The sequence below is a fragment of the Pholcus phalangioides genome, unplaced genomic scaffold (assembly GCF_987345545.1).
Source record: "Pholcus phalangioides strain wild (caught in Gottingen) unplaced genomic scaffold, Ppha-v1.0 ptg000010l_1, whole genome shotgun sequence".
Lineage (NCBI taxonomy): Eukaryota > Metazoa > Arthropoda > Arachnida > Araneae > Pholcidae > Pholcus > Pholcus phalangioides.
The window spans coordinates 20606307-20623791 of NW_028301603.1; the positions used below are offsets into that span (position 1 = coordinate 20606307).

At 33.2% G+C, this 17485-nt stretch overlaps 1 protein-coding gene across 1 annotated transcript in view; it reads right to left on the bottom strand.

Annotated features, from left to right (window-relative positions):
- The window catches only part of Nup154 (nuclear pore complex protein Nup154), a 57675-nt gene extending 40420 nt beyond the window's left edge, over positions 1 to 17255 (bottom strand). Inside the window, exons 1-13 of the mRNA XM_089237874.1 lie at positions 17119 to 17255; positions 15526 to 15744; positions 14103 to 14240; positions 13681 to 13777; positions 10984 to 11054; positions 10747 to 10839; positions 9696 to 9847; positions 9180 to 9282; positions 7774 to 7847; positions 5372 to 5463; positions 3334 to 3431; positions 3066 to 3215; positions 2048 to 2148 (exon numbers count right to left, since the gene is read on the bottom strand). Coding sequence (XP_089094000.1) covers positions 2048 to 2148; positions 3066 to 3215; positions 3334 to 3431; positions 5372 to 5463; positions 7774 to 7847; positions 9180 to 9282; positions 9696 to 9847; positions 10747 to 10839; positions 10984 to 11054; positions 13681 to 13777; positions 14103 to 14240; positions 15526 to 15670 — 1314 coding nt within the window. The 5' untranslated portion in view covers positions 15671 to 15744; positions 17119 to 17255. The remainder of the gene's footprint in view (positions 1 to 2047; positions 2149 to 3065; positions 3216 to 3333; positions 3432 to 5371; positions 5464 to 7773; positions 7848 to 9179; positions 9283 to 9695; positions 9848 to 10746; positions 10840 to 10983; positions 11055 to 13680; positions 13778 to 14102; positions 14241 to 15525; positions 15745 to 17118) is intronic.
- Positions 17256 to 17485: the final 230 nt, after the last annotated feature.

The following is a 17485-nucleotide window of genomic DNA, read 5'->3' on the forward strand; positions in this document are numbered from 1 at the left end:
AAAACAATGTTGCTTATAATGTTCTTGAAAGAAAACACAAATGCCATATATAAGGATTTTTTTAATGATTACACAATGCATAAAATGTTAAAATGAAATACGCAATTTTCATTTAAAAATTAATTTTCTGTGGACTGATTTATAAGAAGACTGTCTATGGTAAGTTTCCTGACAGAGACAACCAATTTTTCTTTCCTAAGTTTGCTTCGCCACAATATCCGAAATTCATTCCCATATATTTGGGATATTCTCCTATATTGGTTGGCTCAAGTACGAGTTAGTTTTTGAGGAAAAAATTCAAAGTTTTACCAACACCCCCGTAGCAGGAAACACAACTTCTAGCTGGTGGACCAAATTCAGACTGTGAAAGGTTTTTTAAAAAAATCTATCCAAACATAATAAGTACGCAAGTTTGTGGACTGAGAATGCTGGCCAGCTGGTATATCTTGGCAGAAATAGTTCTGAACCCCTGCCTTCTTGACCACACAATAGCCATTGATCCTCTAGAAAAATATTGCTGCCATCTTGTCCAGTGATGGCCGAAAAATATTTAGAGTTTGATTGTATATAGTTTGAGTTGATATATACAGGGTGTCCTGTAAGTCCTATATATAATTCAGCCTTTATCTCATCAACTTTTTATTGTAGAGGTATCGTTCTCATTTAAAAATGCTTGAAATATGTTCAGGAATAACTGTACAAGTTTCGAGAGTGAAAATACAATTTGTCAAAATAAAAAAATATATATATGGTCCCCTTGTCCTCTATATTTCTAAGTGCAATATTTGCTGAGATATTTGAATTTTAAAAACTGAGAACTGTTAGTAAAGAACCGCATACATGAGGGAAAGAAGCTGTCTGTTAGTTTATACTATTCTTTCCTAACTTTTCTTTGATTTTTGAATTCAAATATCTCAGTGAATATTGCACTTGAAAACGTGGAATTTTTTTCCTTGGCCTCAGGAGAGACGGGCCGCAACTTTTTGATTAGAAGCTAAGGGCATGGGACTGTATAAAAATTTTAATTTTTTTTAATTTTATCACACTGTATTTTCACACTCGAAACTGGTGTACGAGTGATTCCTGAACATATTTTAAGCATTTCTTAAAATTAAAACCACACCTCTACGACGAATGGTGGATGAGATAAAGGTTGAATCAGGGCTCAAAGAACAGCCTGTATAACCTTTACACCAGAGAAATATACACCCCCCCCCCCTAAATGTGTCAATTTTTTGGAGTTGGCCTATACAGTGGTTTTCAATTTTTCTATTTTGGAGGTCCTAAGTGAAGGAGACAGGTCTACTCGTGGAAAATTTGCACATGCAGTAAAACCTCCATTAGTGAACACATCCCATTAACTGACACTTTTTGAATTTCATCAACAGGCTTACATGTATTTTAGCACCTATTAATGCTATTAATGGATATGCCCCTTTAGTGGACAAAATTTTCTGTCCCAAGGGTGTCCATTATTGAGACATTCCACTGTATGTTGTACTCAAAATACTAGGTTTTTCCCAGAATCTTATGTCAGCAGCAATTGTAGTTTTTGATTACTGATTTGATTTACTGATCAAGTTTCTGAGGTCAAAACCTAACCCTGTTATCTCCTACCACTTATTTTGCGAATAAACAGCTCTATCTCACTTAGTAAATTGAACACAGGTAATCAGTAGTTTAGATAAAATGTACCATAAAATTGTATACTGTTCTAGACTCTTTGTATGTCAAAATATTTGAAATTGCAAATTATATGATGCTTTGTTTTATTATAATAAATTAATGTCAAAAATAAAATGTAACGGACAAAAAAGTAAATTACTAATCATATTATCAACCTATTATGATCAAAATATTATCCAAAAGCATTCATTTAGGCTTTTGACAGTTTAAACCAGTTTTTGACGTAAAAATCCCAACTCTGGGTATAATGTTTGCAAAAATATAAAGCTGAATTTAAAATAAACTTATAAAAAGTTTTTAAACTTTTCAATAAGTTACAAAGGTGTGAAATAACCCCATCTTTAGAATGAATAATACTCACATTTGTTTCCACCAATTTGTTACTAGCAAGAAATGAATCGCTGCATGTTGTAAACAAAAAATCATGATCTTCTATTATGGAACAAGCCAACATAAGGAAGCCTGTAAAAAATTAACAGGCATATGAGAGGTTCTACCTGTTTGGATGAAGTCTGAGCCTTAGAAGATACTAAAAATAAGTATTTTCTAAAAGAAAGAACCTCATATAAAATATATTAGCTCACAAAAAACTGAAAGAAAAAATTATGTAGAATTTGATTCAATTGATAAAAAAGAAAGTAAAAGGAACTTTAAACCACCTTGAGTAGCTTTATTAGTGAATGGGATTAAACTTTATAACAATGTTATAATTTAATCATAACTTAATTATTGAATGAGAATATTTAAAAATAAACTAGATGCACATACTGTATTATGAAAATGAACGCATACATGATACTCATATAAATTAAACAAACTATAAATAAAGTGTATAAAAGATTATTATCTTTTGAAAAATGCAGTGATTTTTTAGTGGTTTTTTTTTTGTCCTACTTTCATGAGAAAGCAGTTCCCTTTTTTCAAGCAGACAAATGAATCTGCTATATGAATCTGCTAATTTATATTGCTAAATGATGAATTCTATTGCTAGATGAATTCTATTGCTTTACTAAATCATATTGCTAAATACTAAATCATATTGCTAAATACTAAATCATATTGCTAAATACTAAATCATATTGCTAAATACTAAATCATATTGCTAAATACTAAATCATATTGCTAAATTGCAAAAATGCTATTTTTTAGATTTCTTGCATTCCCAAAAATTTTGACTTGAAGGGAAAAACTGTTAAGGGAAAGTTTTAGCACCAAAATATGGAAAAAGTTCTGGGGCTGAGTGAAAACTTTGACTTAAACATATTTTAAGATTCCTTTTAACAATTCAGACAAGTTATATTGGAGTTAAACTTATTGCAAAACTGTACTAAATAGTCTGCTAAATAAACCAATTGAAATTACTTGGTGGGGGAACTTACCTTTACGATATAGAGCCCGATGAACATTGGTTGGTTTATCCCCTATGGAATTGGCAGTGTAACCTGGAGGCATTCGAACATGCAACAAAGTTAGCATATAAGGCCTCGTAGTTGTAGAATCTGCATTCGTCGAAAAATACAACCTCACTCCTGTAAAAACAAGTTGTCATAACTTTACAACAAATTTTTCTTCCACCATATTCAGGAAACAGTGTGAAAGTTTTATAATATGAATAATATTCCATAACAATTCAAGCAAGATTTTTACCAGCTGAAGTGATTGCCACAAGATTCACTTGCTTTGATTCAGAAGACTCGATGGCAGATACATGAACAATGGGTGCGAAATGTTTTGGATCAATCGTCCTGAAAAAAAGAAGTGTCATAAATAATCGACAACAAATTAAAAACATATTTCATTGAGAAAAATAAAACATATTGCATTCAGAAAAATATTTAAAAAAAGTTCCTAGATTTTTATAATTATATACAGTGGATCATAGTCCTACGCAGAACTTTCTCAAGGGGGGGTTTACGTTTTTTCCTGCAAAATAACACTATAATCTCGGCTTGGGGGGGTTAGAACCCCCCCCCCTGCATACGCCAACGCAGTGGATCCTGCTCACAGACTTATTTCCGTGGTTCCAACTCGTACTATATATAAATCACAGATTTCCTGTTCAAAAAGCATTTTCCTGCTTACAATTTTTCATAGCTGAGTAAAGAAATTAGCATGATACAATGTGTTTTATTAAAACAGTTTTGAGTATGAACTAATATATAGTGATATTTTCGGTGAGGAATGTCTCGCCTTAAGATTTTTTTTTTCTCTCAGGTTTTTTCTATCTCAGCAAACAAACATTTTTGTTGACATGGATGATCACACATGGACATACACTATGCCACCTTGTGAGCAGAATTTTTCTCTGAATCATTATTAGAATTGCTGTCACTCGAGCCTGATTAATTTGTGTTTGCCTTGGAATCACTTTCTAGGTATACCTCTTTCTTTTATCAGATAAATCTTGAGCTATTCCATGTAAAAGCATGACTACACTTATGCATAGATGAAATTAATTTTTTAGAAAAAACTTTAATGAGTGTTTTCAGTGGCCACTCTTAGGATCAGACTTAACACAGTTCAGATGTTCTCATAGCTTATCATTTCAATCTGCATGGATGAGACAAGGAAATTAATTGACCTGGGACCATTAAGGGAGAAACAAATGCTATCACAGTGACTCGTATGCATACCAAACCTACATTACATAGCAAACCATTAACATCTTTTTTATTTTACCCCAAAACCCGACAGGATTGCGTACACAGTGTAAAATAAAACACCTCTTCAGTATCGTCTTGCTTTAAATTCTCCTTCATCTAATTGAGAATTTGCTCATCTCAGCCTTGTCATTTTTTTTTGCTAATACAGTAAAATCCCCCTATTAATGGACACCCCTTAAATGCAGTCACCCGTTTTATAGCCCAAAAATAATTTCCCCCCTTGTATAATAAAAGTATGCATTCCAAACCCTTGCTTAACGGTTATCCGTCTTTTACAGACAAATTTTTTTGTTCCGCCGGTGCCTACAAAAGAGAGGTATTTCTGTATATCAAACGTAAAGAGCACTACACCCATTTTTGTCAATATTGGGATAACACTATTAATTTGCTGTACTTTCATTACACTACACACATAGGTATAAAGTACCAAGTTCCATTTCAATAAATAACAGAAATATTAACTTTATAATACAAGCAAGCTCCATAGAAACACATATTAAAAAAAATCTTTAAACATCTCTCCTGTAACATTTCCCTTTATTTACAAAACATATATCAAATTTTTGGCCCGCAATTAGAATTATATTAAATGGATTGAATAGAAGACCAAAGCCAACCAACACGACAAGTCATTTTCAATTTCCACAGAAACTTATAGGAAATTGAGTTCCAGCTAATGAGTATTGATTTTGGAACAAGTTATCTCCATTTGCCGAGAGGTTGTGATACATTATTACAAAATATATATACATAAAACATGTGATTTTTATGTGTCTCTGAAAATTTTGAGACAAGGAAGCAACAGAAAAAAGTCAATTTTGCTAAATAACAAGGGAAAGGGCAAAAACAAAATAATTAATGGAATACGCAATGTTCAGTAATTAATACTAATTTTATAATTCTAGCTTTATCAAATCTTGACAGGATTTTATGACGAATAAAAAAAAACATAAGTTGATTGACATTTTATCTTGTACAATATGAAAGAAATTCAACAATAAAATCTCATTAAAAAGACATACATAGCAACTTTGGATGCCCTATTTATAATGCACTGTTGGCTCAATGATGCGATTCTTCTCATCGTCGAACCATCGATACCAAGATCAAACACCTATTTTCATCATTTTAAAAAATACAGTTAGTACAATGATAGGCATGAGATGTGTCAGAATATACATGATTCAATTTATGCACGCATTTATGAAAAAAATGTCAATGAATTGAAATTCATTGAAAAATTCAATTAATAAACGCTTTAGATCAGCGGTTCTCGCCTTTTTAGCCTATTATTTCTATGGCAGAGCACTTAATAAATCTTCTTTTATTTATTTAACAAATTTACTTATTCACCTCATTGTCCTGGAGTGTCCATGGAGCCTTTGGGATGCGCACAAGGGCTCCATGAGTACAGGTTGGGAATTCCTGTTTTAGATTATGTTGTGACATAGATGGAGTTCTCTATGCAATTGATAAAGAATGTGAAAGAGAATTTAAACCGATTAAAGTAACTTCATCAGGAACTGGAATTAAATGCCATAAAGATGGAAACTTTTTTCACATCTGCAGGGGGAGGGAAACAGATTTATGTGAAAAAAATTTTATGCTTCTATTTACTTTGTGTTTGGACATTTGAGATGTAAAAGTTAATAAAAAAAAAGTGCTTTGAGGCAGAGTTGAAAATGATTTAACACAATCAGATGAAAAGAATTTTTTTCTTTGAAATATAGTTTTTGAGACAATAAGGTTCTATTGTACTTCCCAAATGATATCTATTAGTTTTGAAGCCCCCTATTTAAACTTCTGCATAAATATCTTGTATACAAATGGGTTCAGCTTATTTTATTCCAGATAATAGCGGTTCTACCATACTTTGAAATAATCAATGTGAAATTATACTTCTATGTCTTCATGTAGTATTTTCCAAATAAAAATTTCAATCTGTCTTCTTGTCAGTTAATGGTAACTTTCAAGTTTTAATATAAATCTTATAAAAATACAAGGCCACAACAGGCAAAATGCCCAACAAGGTGGCTGAGAAAAAGATGCCCGTAACAACTATGGATGTCATATATTACTAAAATATAGCTACCCGATTAAAAATGCAATCACAAAAATTATAAATATATATACACATGACAAAATGTTATACAATGCCCATAAAATGTATTTATGGTTGTCTTATTCTAAGTATGGATAGCTACTCGATTTACCCCAATATGTTTATCATATTTCTTTTTAAATGTGTTAGAATTTTCTACCCCCAGGGGTAAGCTATTCCATTTATTAACAACCCTATTGGAGAAAAATTCCCTGTAACACCATAACCTAGAATTGTCCCTTACCAAACGATACTGGTGTCCCCTCATAAAAGCAGTTGATTGACAGTGAATTAATAAATTACAATCCATACCGTTGAAAATTTTGAACACTTTGATCATATATCCCCAACACCTGCGTTCATCCAATGTAAACATATTCAAAAAATTAAGTTTCTCTTCATAACTTAAGCCGCATGTGCCAACGAGGATATGCTTTAGCTCTTTTCTGCACCCCTTTCACAACCAAGTCTATGTTCCTCCATAGGTATGGTCTCCAAAACCTTACAGCATACTACAGTCCAGGATGAACTAAGCCTTGGAAAAGCGGAAGAATGACTTTAGGAGAATGCGAAGACACCTTTTTGAAAATAAAACACAGCATTCTATTAATTTTTTTTACCACCGCTGAACAATGTTCAGAACACCTAATCCGCTCGTCAATGAGAAAATTCCCAAATTGGTCAACCTAGTTGCATCTGGGATAGTTACACCATTCAACTCGTAAGAGAAACGCATGTTGTTCGAGCTAAAATGAATGACCATGCACTTGTCAACGCTAAACTTTATGCTCCATTCATTTGCCCATGTTCCAATCCTATTCAAGTGGGTCTGGACAACCCCCTATCGCTTTGATTCCCAACTACCCCCTGTCAGCTTCACATCATCTGTGAATTTGCTAACAGTCCCATCGATATCCTGATCGAGTTTATCGATAAAAAGTGAAAAAAAAAAAAAAAACATGGGGCCCACTATATTGCAATTTACTGTCATTAATGAGATGGGTTGGAAATGAAGGCACTGTCTATTGGCAGTCACCTCAAGCTTGTTATGGGAAAATATCTTATCTATATCCTCCCTTGGGTTTGAACCTGGAACCGCGACAGCAACCTTCATGTAGTAGATGAGTACCTTATCACTCTGGCACTCAAATTTTATATAAATCATTATTATCATTCATACAAAATTGCAGATTACAGACTGTAGTACATGCTTGCATGACAAATAACAATTGATCAGTACCAGAGAAAAAACACATGCACATGCAATAGACTGAAAATTTTTATCTTCGGGGAAAAGAATGCCAACACAGTTATTATTCTTACTTGAACGGTTCCACTCTCGGACAGCACATATAATATGTTTCTGCTGTTGTCTACTGTAATCTGTGCGATGGCATCTGAGGAGTAAGCAAAACAACATTTATGGCATTATTCAAATACATGCATGAATAAATAAAAATTATGGCCAAGTTAAATACTTAGAAAATATTTTTTCAATGCATTACAAATAAGATAAATTAAAATAAGGTGACTGCCAATGCACTATTCCCAAGTAATGTATTGTTTCAGCACTAGTACATTCATTCTTGAACTCGTGATGAGAGCAAAAGTCAGAAAATAGTTTTTTCTTTCACAAAGCTATTGAAGGAAATAAAGTCTCAAGAGACAGGTTCCTGCAAATACAATGGCAATATTAAAACAGTCATTGCCCGCTGAAACTTCTTTTGCTCGTAAAAATAGTGTGTGGATCCCAATTATAACATTTTACAAAAAACTGTCACAAAACACATTGTAAGTGGGGAAAATGCATTAAACGGAAAATTTAGATGAGTATTAGGAGTTGAAATCACGAAAATAAGTTGTACCAAGCCAGAAAATATTCTAAGTGTTACAAGCAGGATCCACTATACAGAATCAGACTAGTTGTAAAAAATTTGAGTACAAAGGTATGACTGAATTTCAAATTTAGTGAGTATTCAGATTCATGAAAAATATTGGGTGCATTAATCTAAAAATAATTAATCCTTAAATAGCAACTACTTCAGTTTTACAAATTAATGTATTTGCATAAAATTAAGTAATATTAATTTGCAAATAACATATCTGAAAAAAATTGATAGAATCCAAGACACAATGATATCAATAAACTTTATCTTTATAAAATTTTATTTTTTATTCAGAAAATTCTACAATGGTTTGAAATTAAGCATTGCCAGAGACAAACTGGACAATGTTGAATTAAATAAGACATAATTAAACCAAATAAAATCATAATGCAAAAACAGTTTATACACAGCCTCTAGAGAATATATTAGATTGAATGATTAAATAAAATAAGAAAAATCTTTACATAAATTTAAAAACTACCAATCAGCAAAATAAACAAAATATAATACAGATTACACTTACAAGTTTATTATTTTACATTTTTTCTCTCGCTTTATGCATATGTTGAGAACAATATTATACCAATTATTGATCTGTTGTCGGCACCCAGTACATGTGTATATCAATATGTGTAAATTTTATTCTGCCCTGGATATTATAATCCCTTGGACAATCACGTGGAAGTATAATGTGTATTTGTATATTGTGTTTGTGGGTATTACCTTAATTACTGAACATGTTGTGTTATAACGTGTTTGTGCGAAGAAATTTCAATTTCGATAAATGTACATCATGCAAAAACAAACAAATGTGTATTCTTATTAACATGAACAGAATATTACCTTGCTTTGAGAAAACTTGAAAAAATGCTGGGACCAAGAAAGAAAATGCGCTGCTGCCATGATTAATTTTCCTGCATTTTCTTCTGAACCACCCATCTGCAGCCTGAAGTGATAAAAAATATATATATCAGGGTTCATACTCATTTTCATAAACAAGTTCCCCTGAATTTTCCAGAAAATTTTTAAAAAAATTCCAGGCAATTTTTTAGCCAAAAATTTGATGTAAATTAATTATAATTATAAAATTAACTATATATATATTATATAGTAATATTGGGGTTGTTTACAAAACTCCTCTAATTTTACATGCTTGGCATGGGTCTGAATAGCTTGTCTGTCCATGTTGATTAAATTGAACATTTTGCTGCAAAGCCAACACAATGCTTTATACGTTATACGGATAATTTTTGAGTGCTCAATCCAATAAGCCTACTGAAGATGCAGGTTTTTATCTGCCAATCTAGAAAAAAGATCGTCTTCAACTCTTGTATGTTCTAGTGAATGGCATTTACTCACCTGATACGTGAACTCATAGATACACCCATCTCTACCGCCTAGGAAAATCCTGCCACTCTCTGTAGCGCCAAAGCAAGACATAATAATATTATCAGTTGCGAATCGGAACAGTGGTTCCGGTAATAAATGCATTTCTTCATGAGGGGAAGAGTCTGAAAATATATTTCAATCAACAGTTACATCATACAAAAGTGCAGTATGGGAGAAAAGCTGTGATAAAATATGTTAACACATTTAAATTTGGTTTCACAAAATTGTTCAAAACAGTCATTTTTAAATGTTAACCTTGTGGCTTCCTTGGCATGGAAATTATGCAACCATCACACACAAAGGGTAGTACCCATATTACCTTATGTGTTAAGACGGAAAATGTTTTAAAAATGAAATTAATCCACCTTATACAAGTTCAATAGCCTGTAGACTGAAAAGATTTCGCCTGTGTTTTTGATACTTTTGATAGTAATTTATAACAAGTTTAGCCAATCTAGGCAGCAGAATAAGTTTTTAGGCATCAAAAAATATTTTTTTACCTGAAGAAAAATTACCTGAAGAAAAAGGTAAAAACGATGTTCCTTTTGACTTTTTCAGGGTATAGTGACCCTCTTCCATGTTGGCAGATATGCTGATAAATTCTAAACATTTTGTGCTGCTCTCAGCGTGCAATTTAGTAACTGCACTAAGAAAATTTTAAGCACCAATACCAATTTTTTAGTTGCCATGGTTACCCAATGCCTGGGATTTGTTCAGCTCTGATTTATATGATATAAGAACATTATAGCTGTCTTGTTTAATGCAGCTCAAAAAATGAAGAGGAATCTGATTTTGATGATTTTTACATTTTTGGTCTAAGAAATATAATTTTTTCCTCTAGAATATCTATAATTTTTGGGAATCAAGCTTATACACAAACATGCCTGTACATGAGTAAATATAGAGTGCTTGAAAAATATAACCATACCATCATAACAAACATCCTAAAAAATTATATAGCCTTCTTTTGTTTAAGCTAAAATATAAAAATGTTGGAAAAAAATGTAATACAAATACATACTTTCATTTTGTTGCCCGAAACTCACACCCAAGAGCACTATTTCGAGAGGTGTTGCAAGACACAGCAAGTAATGTATGAAACTTTGGAAGACACCTGAAATGTGACAGAGGATTGAAAAAACTAAACCAGTTAACTTCTAATGGTACTTCTAAAAATACTTGATTTATAAAATATGTAAAAAGTCAGAAACAGTAATTTAAAGTGTGTTCTGATCCTCAAGACAAAAAATGTTTTTACCTGGTTTTGCTTTCGCAAGTCCTACACATAAAATTGCATCTGTGAGTTCATCATAATAAGCCAAATCGCTCCTAGAAGAAAATTGCGACGAAATATGAGCATATCCTTCAAAGATTCAACTTATCAGCATTCTATTATATTATAGGAAAATTATATTGCACAGCAACATCTATCGTGCCTTTTAATCTTTAATTATTATTTTCCTTAATTTACATAACTGAGAAAAAATTTCTATTCTGCAGACTTGGTTGCCGTAAATTACAAAAGATTAGAGTCAACCCTAATCTTATAACCAGAAAGAGATTTACAATGCTATCATTTGATACGGGTATTGCCAAACTTTTACATTCACTACATTTTTTAGAATAAGGTTACAAACTTGTGGCACCCTTCTTAAAATTTTAATTTAAATTATATTTTTAGTCAACCCTGTTGAAATATCAAAATTTCATTTTGTTCCAGACCCTGCCACGAAGCTGAACTGGAAGAAATCTCAGCAACAGAATAAATCCGACGGCAGAGTTCTGCCATTCATTCAGCCATGTTGAAGTTTCAAAATTTGGCTGGTATTTTAAGAACAAAAACGGCAATGCATTTAAGTGCCATTAATGAGATACCTTTTTAAAACCTTTTATTTTAGCATTCACAAGCCCAGACATTTTGTAAAGCTGATTTCTTAGCGAAACACCTTTCTCTATGCCCTGACTTAAGTTAGTGATTCGTTCCAAGACTGATGACGTAAGTTGAGATAAACTTTTCAAGTTCCTCCCTCCTCAGGAGTAAAAACCCAACCAACTGGGGGTTTTTCCCCAGTTTTTGGGGTTTTCTCAGTTTTTTTTTTGGGTTTCTTTCAGGTTTATGACACTAGAACATGAGGAAAGCAAGTTATATATGTTGTAGCCTACATAAATATAATAGACCTAGTGATATATGGCAATTATTTATGTAATTATTATACCAGTGGTGGCTCATTACAGGAAATTCTTGGGAGGGAGGGGAAAAATCGTTTTGCATCTTATTTATATAATGAAAATGCATTTTTATAAAATTGGTTTTTCAAGGTAATGCCATTAGAAAGCATACTGTTTGCAAGTAAGTGCAGTTTTAAGGTGTAGTTTTTATTAGGTTTTTGCAAGAATTTTTTCTCTAACCCCTATAATCTAAATAGCATTGAATACATAGATTTTTAATGTATTTCTCTTTGGATAGAATATGACAATTAGAAAGCAAAATGTTTGCGAGTAAGAGCAGTTTTAAGGTGTAGTGTTTGGTGGTTTTTTTCAAGGGTTTTTCTTTAGGTTGGAGCTGTTTAAGTATTACGTCAGCAAACTTTTAGCCATTTTTGACCCCCCCCCCCCATCAGCAAAATTTCGTCAGCTCTGCCCCCCTACCTCTTAGTACAACATATTGCTATGATCAGAGACGTATGCACAGGTGGGGGGGGGCATAGAGAGCTTGTGCCCCCCAGACAATCAGAAATTAATTTTTTAATGCAAAAAATATTTTTTAAAAATAAAATTTTGAAGGGGAAAAAAAACCCTTTTTTGTTATAAATTTGTGAATTTCAATGCTATTTGAAGGGTAGGAACCAAAATATCTTTTTAAAAAATTCATTGCAACCCACCCTTTAAGCCATATATGGTAAACCCTTGCTCTGTAGACCAAATGTGGCCCTGGGGGGTTATATGATGTGGTCTGCCCCTCAAACCTAATTTTGTAAAAATAAACGAAGCAGCACATTTACATATTGCTCAAGTGATGTGTGACACAATGCCAGAGCATTTAAGCAACCGTGACACATTCACAGATCACTTAAGTGACCCGCAACAGAACACCTAAGTGACCCGTGGCACATATAGAAATCCCTTGAGTGACATGTGACAGTTTCAGAGTGCTTAAGCAGGCCACAATGAGGTTCTACATCACTCAAGTTACTCACCGCACATTCCTAGATTACTTAAGTGATCCACAGCATAATTGCAGAGCACTTAAGTGGCCCAGACACATTTTCAGATCACTTGGATCCGCGAAACATTTAGAGATCACTAAAAAGACTCTGTAGGGGACTTATCAATAGGAAGAATGTTAGTTCATATGCCCACAAACTAGCGAAAGGTTTTCTCGCTTTTGGCACACAGTATAAGATGCCATTAATATTTCATATTTTTATAAAGAATGAATAATGATGTAATAATAACCCCCCACCCCCATCGATGCTGACATAATACTTGAATGACACCCCTTGAGTAAAATCAGACTAAAACTATCAGGAGGAGATTGGAAGTAAATTTGCAAATATTCTCCATTCTTTATATATTCATCTCTTTGGATACAATTGTCTTAGGGAAAACATTTCTCTGAGAACATGATGTCACAGGCCTTCAAACTTTGCTCAAAATGCTTCTAATTAAAAAAATAATAATTTTTAAGATGACATAACATAAATGCAGGGTGATGGAAGTCTAGAGGATGCAACTCTGGATATCACTGTACCCCTTACTTTACACCTGCTGAAAACTGGAGAAAAGCCTACTTTTTATTGAAAGATATATAGAATTTGCTTTGGTGTTTTCTACCAAGCTGCAGAAAGAGTCAAGAAAGTTATGTCTGCATCATTTTAATTTCACAATATTTACTGAGAAAAACAAAAAACAAATACAGAATTGAAACTGAGCGAAAGATAATCATAAAACTTGCCCATCATGGAAAGACCAAAGAAACACATTGCTATCAACAGTCAACCACGCTCTTCCTATTTCAGGAAAAAGCCCCATCTGGCGATCCATTTGCATCACTAACATTTATATTGTCAAGAAAATACAGTCAAATGTTTTAAAAAATAACATACATGGAACTTTAGAGATTTCTTTTTCATTACTTTAAAAGAAGATTGATGAATGATTGTCATTACAAAGAGTGACGTTGTTCGCTTAACAGAAAAAAATTTCAATAAGAAGCACACAATTTTTTACACAAGAAAACTTAAAAACTAGAAATCTACAATTACATGGCCAAATAAATATGATCATTTTAAACATTTTATTTTGCAAGCATGCAATTGAAAAAAAGGTTAATGATAACAAAATAAAAAAAAGCAGAGCCCATACAGGAAAGGATACAGTCAAGCTGTTCAACCAGTTCAGGTGGAAGCGGGATCTTCTTTGTCACATTCAGTTGAGCCAGAGAGTGGAAACTTATGCCCAACTCGGATGCACCAGGATAATCGTTGTCATTCAACCCACTCTCTGATGGAAAATCTAAATGAAGATTGAGAATTACAAGCTGTGAACAAATTCAGGAACGCAGCCTTTCAATTTCAAAAGCTGTAGAAGCTTCTGCCTACAGAGCGGTATAAATCAGATGAAAGTTTCCCAAATGCCTCATCCTCACCCACGGTAGTGGTGGCATATGTACCTGCACAGCAGTAGCCCTAATATCAATACTGACATTCAGCAACCCTAGCCTCCCCTTCTCCAATTTTTTCTTGACGTTGGCGTCTCGGGTTGGGTATTCTTATGATGAAAAACTAGGTTAATTACTGCTGAGAAGGCCTACAATGCCAAATATAGGCTTGATAACCTGTAAGACTATTGTTGATATGAAAGGAACTAAGCAATTTTAAGTTTAACCTTTAATGTAAGTGAACATTTAAAAAAAAAATTTGAGAATTTTTTTTGATTGAAAATATACAGCTGAACTTCAATTTAACGGTACCATCCATCCCAAAATATTTTGGCAACATAATGGGTTTGGCGTTAAATCAAATCATAAATGGAAAAACATTTCAAACAAGCTTCATTGCATATAAATTTACACATTTATTTCGAACTATTGTATCTCAATGTTTTATTACAAAAATAAAAGAATCTGTTATACGCAATGAAAATTTCAACAGGAAGGAAGAAAGGAAGTACTTGAGCAAAATATGGTAAACTGGCAATCCGGAAGACCAAGATCAGGACGGTTAAGAAACCAACTCTTCCAAATTCTAATTTCCCCCCTTTCCAATTTGAAAATTCCCATCCCACCATCCAATCAGAAGCCACCATATCCCACCAACATCAACACATAACTTGCTCAACATCACAATGACAAGGTTGATCTTTCCACATCCTCAGCAAAAGTGTCAGTGGATAATGGTCATCCAAGGAGGTCATTTTGTCTCCTTGCTTGTTGAAAACTGCACTGAAGATGTCCACGACAGTAGTGGACAAAATATCTGCTTCAAAGAAGCCTCGAACACTGCATAACAGCCCAAAAGAATTATTGTGCTCGATAAGTAAAAGTTAACTTAGAAGTTAAATTCTTTGATCCCTTATAGGCCTAAATAGTTTAATACAGTTGACACATTATATTGAATGGTCGTTATATCGAAAGGAAAACATATAGGATATTTTTCACGTGGAAAGTAATTGGGATTTATCCTATCAGTCGCAGTAATGGAATAACAGGTATAACGCAGGGTGTTATAACGAGTGTTGATTGTAGCACACTCTATTTATGAAAAATTGTTGTCATTGTATCATTGTTGAAAGAACTTACTTCCACCCATTTTCAAGCAGTCAACTAACTCGGAATATGAGCCATCTGATAGCATGAGATGATCCACCGCTTTGGAAGCCGATTCTAAAATGTCCCTTTTTGAACCTGTAGCAAGGTTATTGAAGCCACTCGATCGGACTGGCATCTTGAAATTTTCTCTTCTGATGCAAAATGACGTAATGGTGACTTTGATTTAAAACAGAAATTTATAATAAGAACCTGTAAAAAAACCCAGTAAAATAGTTATTTCTCTTGAAAATCGAAAAAGGTTACTTATCAATCAATAAGTTACACTAATCACGTTCAGGCAATTATCAAACATTTGAGTTATTATGACAAAGGGCTCATTAACCCCTCTGCCCAGATCTCAGTACTTGGCATGTCACAGACGGCAGGCCCATTTGTGGATCATCGTATGCTGTACATCTCACTCCACTCTCTCTGTGATTTTTTTCCTCTGCTCACCATTGCGCTTCCTGAATATTTATGACTAGCCTTGGTCTCTCAGATGATGAGTCATCATAATCATTCTATTAAATTAAATTAAATTTCTAAACTGGCTTGAAGGGTTAATAGGAATCAGTGAGCAAAGCACGTGCACCGGTCTCGTGCGAGTCATCATGACAAAATAAAAATTAAATTGTATTGTGCTAAGTATAATATAGATGCAATAATTAATCGTTTTATTATTTTCAAAAGATACAGCAAGCCGGTGACATGATATTAATCAAATATGCCATATATCGAATAAATGTCTGGTGTCATGTCTCTAAAATATTCTGCAAGGGGCATGACATCACTGCTAGTCTTTGAAATAAATGTCCAGCTCCATACATGTTTCCACTGCCTTTGTCAATTATTGTTCATATTTTCATGCCATTTTTCCACTTTAACAGCTATAGTATTATCCCTTTTTGGCAATGTATTAGCGACTTTTTTTCTTCAGCAACAAATACATCTGAAAGCATGATACTATTTCACTCTTGGCAACATACCTGTTCCCGGTTTTTACATGGCATCTATTTTTGCCTTTGCCGATTCATCTCAACCGATAGTTTCTTGCCAAAAAAAAAACCAGTCACAAACAGATTATACCACAGCTGTTCCTTAATTGATAGTTATTGATTATTTCGAACGCTTACTCACATTCAGAGACCACATGCATGTCATAATGTGTGGTGATCAACAGTAATGATGCATTTCGTTAAATATTCATAACCAAATAACAATTATAAACATTGTCCCCAAGTTTCTCAAAGTAATGAAACGCATATTAACAATTAAATCAATCAAATAGAGTGAAAACAACGATATTAATTCATGCCCCTCTCCCATCCCCACATGAGGAAGGTTGCGTGGGGCTCTACCCTGGAACCATACATTCTTTCAGATTTATTAGAAAGGGGGTCCCTTGAAAGATTGACGGGCCTACAGGCCACGTTCTAGGATGAGGGGGCCTGTATAAATCCCTCATTCAGTCTGATTACAAACATTTTCTTTTGTTGTTACCGGCAGAACATGGTAAATAAATTAGAGGAAATGGGCATATTCGAGTTAAAAATAACTTATATTATAGATGTAACTTTGACTTACACGATGGGGGAAGGTCCTGACTGGTTGAACAGTGCTAATGCTTCTGAATTTATGCTAATTAATAACTTTTTTCTTTTTATAATGAGAATTTGGGAAACCTCATTTCAAATGTGGATGATGTAGGTGTTGCCAATGTTGATTTTCCAAATTTTTATAATAACTATATTTCTTAAGAAAGAGGAAAAATATTGAAATTTTTTCGATAACTACCAATTTAAAATAAATAAATAAAATGTTTTTCTCACATAATTATATATATATATTGGGAATTTTTTCAATATTTAAAAGTTATTCAAACTTTTATTCAACTTTAAACTTACAAACATTTTTAATTGATCGATAAATTGTTGAGTGGCAACATCACTAG